Source organism: Pteropus alecto, unplaced genomic scaffold, assembly GCF_000325575.1.
Source record: "Pteropus alecto unplaced genomic scaffold, ASM32557v1 scaffold81, whole genome shotgun sequence".
In the NCBI taxonomy this organism is placed as follows: Eukaryota; Metazoa; Chordata; class Mammalia; order Chiroptera; family Pteropodidae; genus Pteropus; species Pteropus alecto.
In genome coordinates this window covers 20,105,663-20,109,360 of record NW_006433378.1, presented here as the reverse complement: position 1 = coordinate 20,109,360, position 3,698 = coordinate 20,105,663, and the positions used below count along the sequence as shown (strand labels likewise).

The following is a 3,698-nucleotide window of genomic DNA, read 5'->3' as shown; positions in this document are numbered from 1 at the left end:
AATGAGATTAAATTTATTGAAAGAAGTAGGCAGAGATTAAAGAAAACTTTTGTTGCATTTTAAAAGACATTCTTTATGGTTTTGCATAATGGAACCAGAGAAAGGTGACCTCTACAGTTCTTTCATGATAGACAAGACATATCTTTGCTATTTTGGAGAGACAAGGTGAAATGAACAAGGCCAGCAGCAGAATCTGTGTTTCACGGGAGGACAAATATAGTGGGTTTAGTGACTCTGGAATTTTTCAGTAGAATCTGTATGACCAATACCTTCCATAGCAAGTTGGGTGGTAGCATCCATATCCGTAGCTACCATAGCCACCAAAGCCACAGCCATAGCCACAGCCATAGCCACGGCCAAGCCTACCACAGCTGAGCCCACCACAGCCATAGCCCCCATAGAAGTTGCTGTAGTAGATCATGGGGTCAGGGGTGGATGATGTCAGGAGTGGATAGTTTTCTGAGTTTGAATCTCACCATCTTCACAAGGACTTTTATATTTCCTCAGTAGTAGGTGTGGCAAGTCATGCTGCCCTCATTATAAATTATTTTATGCTAACCACAAACAATACGAACAGCAATATTCTCATGAATCTCTCATTTCATTCGGCATAGAGTGGCCTTCCCAGACAAGATGTTGCATCAAGATTTTCACTATCAAACCATGTGCTTTAAATAATAGTTTGATTTAGGTTTAAAGCCATTCCTCATCAAGGGCTCAAATTTAAATTCCATAATGAGATTTTGTGAAATCACAAAAACTATGCAAACTGCAACAGATTCAAATTGTTTTATGTTTATTCACATCCTCAAATTCATCTGGCTATTGCAGTTGAGGCAGTTATCCTGGGGAAATGGAAATATTAATGGGTGAGGTTTCTTTAAAATATGAGATCTGTCATATTGCCCCATATGTCTTCATAGATAAAACAATTTTATGTTAAATACATAATTCAGGTAACATTTTTACCAGATACAAGTTTACAAGTGTACAATATACTTTATTTTTCATATTTTACCAAATTCTATCTTGAGTCACCATGTGCACTAGATGTAAAAATATTTATGCTTGTTCCTTCCATGTAAACTCAAGAAAATTTAATGAAATTCTATTAATCAAGATTAAAATTCAATTGTATTAAAGGTTTCACCATTCTTCCTCCTCCTGAGGTGGACTTTTATGTGCAGTGCTGTGCTGTTGATTGGAGGATGCACCATCATCTGTCCTCTGCTGACATCTGTGGCTGGTATAATGCATACATATTGCCATTTTCCATTGCCATAACCCCAGAAACTCCTCTGGTCAATCCTAGCATTCAGTGCTACGCCCTTGTGGCTCTACAACCAGAAAAGTCTTTGATTGTTGTAGGAAAATCAGAGTCTACACTCAGGTCCATCTTGGATGGACACGTGTTGCATTTTCTACCTGCTTTTGCTGTGGTTATTGAACAACTCATGGGACATGCTCCTCTTCAGAAAAATCAGAGTGTGCCTTTCTCTACTTTGAGATGCACTTATGTAATGCAGGGTTTCTTTCCGTTTCAATGACGAAAGGTGCCTACATGAGGACTTACCCGTGTCTGAGTTCTCTTGTTCAGTTCATCAACTCTCCCCTAAAGCTTGTATCTGGGACTATAGTTATGGGGTAAAATAAATAATAAGAGTAAATAAAATAAGAGTAAAAAATAAATAATAAGAGTAAATATTGTTCTAAGTACTTGACACATATTAACTAATTTGACTCTCAAATCATCTTCTGGAATAGGTATTATTGTTACCATCCAATTTGCAGGTGACACAACTGAGGCACAGTTGAGTCATACAGTGGTCATACAGTCATAAGAGATAGAGGTAAGATTTGAACCCAGGTGGCTGATTCTAGAAGATTTACTCTCATCTACTATGGTCTATTGGCACCTATGAACATCTAAGAACATAAGTTTAGAGGGTTATTTGTCTTGACCATTGAAGATCTGAGCATCACTGCATACAAAAAAAATATATAGTGGTCTTTAGTGAAATGTTTCTCATAGCCTGAAATATTTTACTAAGAACTCCGTTTTTTTGTTTTATGGTTTGTGTTTTTTTTTTTGTAAAAATCTGCTAGTGCCATGAAAGCTACCTTTGCCACTACTAATATTTTTTATAAAGAAATGTTTATATGTGCGTTTGAGCCAGAACATAAATATTACAAATATGTTGAAATTTAAAGAAAATTCCTGCATAAAAATGCAATGTTCTCAGTAAAATTTCATCATTTCTAATTTTGATATAGATTCAGAATATAAATCTGAAACCTTTGGAAAAATATTTTGTGTTTTAAAAATAGAATCATAAAAGGAAATATTAATGTAAGTGAGAAAGAAATCTAGTTTTATTAGGACTGTTGTTTCACAGTTTCAAACTATTGGCTTTTTGTCAATAGTTTCACGAAGCTTTTGGCTTTTAATAGTAAACCATCTCTCTTGTGAAAATAAGGAGAACTAAAGAAAAAGAAAATGGTTTTGGTGCAGCAGGGAAGAGATGGAGAAACTCAAGGTAAAGGTAGATTATTGTCACTTTTTGAATATCAGCTAAAAGAAGGTAAAGTTATCGGTTGTCTGGCTTATGTTAGAGTGTCTACTAAAAATGCTATTTCTTGCCATGAAAACTGGTTACAAATGGGTAATTTGAAGAGCTTGTGTGAGTAGTTTTTTGAAAATGAGACAATTGATTCTTATTAATGACTCACAGATGATTCAGACGTGTTTAAACAATGGCAGATGTCCTCCACGGCCCCTAAGGCCATGCCTTAAAACTGGGAGCCCACAAATTGCTCAGATTGGTCCTGCAAATTAGCCAATAGCATGACTTGTGTAGTGGGTCCGAGGACATATAAAAAGCCCTCTGCAGGGACATCGCACAGACTGAAGTCACCTACACTCCTTCTCCACCCAAGGACAACCTTGACAACCGACACCATGTGTGGCTACTACGGAAACTACTATGGAGGCCGCGGCTATGGATGCTGTGGCTATGGAGGCCTGGGCTGTGGCTATGGCTCCTGCTATGGCTGTGGCTTCCGCAGACTGGGCTGTGGCTATGGATGTGGCTATGGCTGTGGCTATGGATATGGCTCCCGCTCTCTGTGTGGCTGTGGCTATGGATGTGGCTGTGGCTGTGGCTCTGGCTTGGGCTACTACTATTGAGGACATCATGGGTGACTCAACCTCTACAGATGGATTTCGGGATTTACCAACCTGAACACCACAAGTTCTGAGCCTCATGGTGGATGACGATTATCTTACACCAGTGTTTGACATAATTTGGCTGAAAACTTGTTCTCCAGCGCCCTCTGGATCTGATACATCAACTTTTCCCTTTCCTGAATTTAACTCATGAAAAGCGGGAGAATGTGAAATTCATCCTGCAAACTTCTGTGTGGCCTCTCATGGGAATGATGCTTCACTGATACTGTCTTTTGATTGTCCTGCAGGATCTTTTTCTCTGTTTTTCAAATAAACTTATTCATTCTGGCACAAAAATCATGATTTTCTTTTCATTTAATATCCAGTACTTAGTTTTTAGTTTTTTAAAATTGTATTAAACAATTGCTTTATTTATGGACTATCTTTTTAAAAATATATTTTTAATTGAGTTGTGACTATAAGAAAGTGACACTCTTTGTAGCCATCAGTTCTGGTCTATTCGTCAAGCAGG

The 3,698-nt window shown here is 37.6% G+C and overlaps 1 protein-coding gene across 1 annotated transcript; it reads right to left on the bottom strand.

Annotated features, from left to right (window-relative positions):
* Window positions 1–244: 244 nt before the first annotated feature.
* On the bottom strand, window positions 245–421 carry LOC112476806 (keratin-associated protein 20-1-like). The gene has a single exon (XM_025044209.1). The coding sequence runs from the start codon at window positions 419–421 to the stop codon at window positions 245–247; it is 177 nt and encodes a 58-aa protein (XP_024899977.1).
* Window positions 422–3,698: the final 3,277 nt, after the last annotated feature.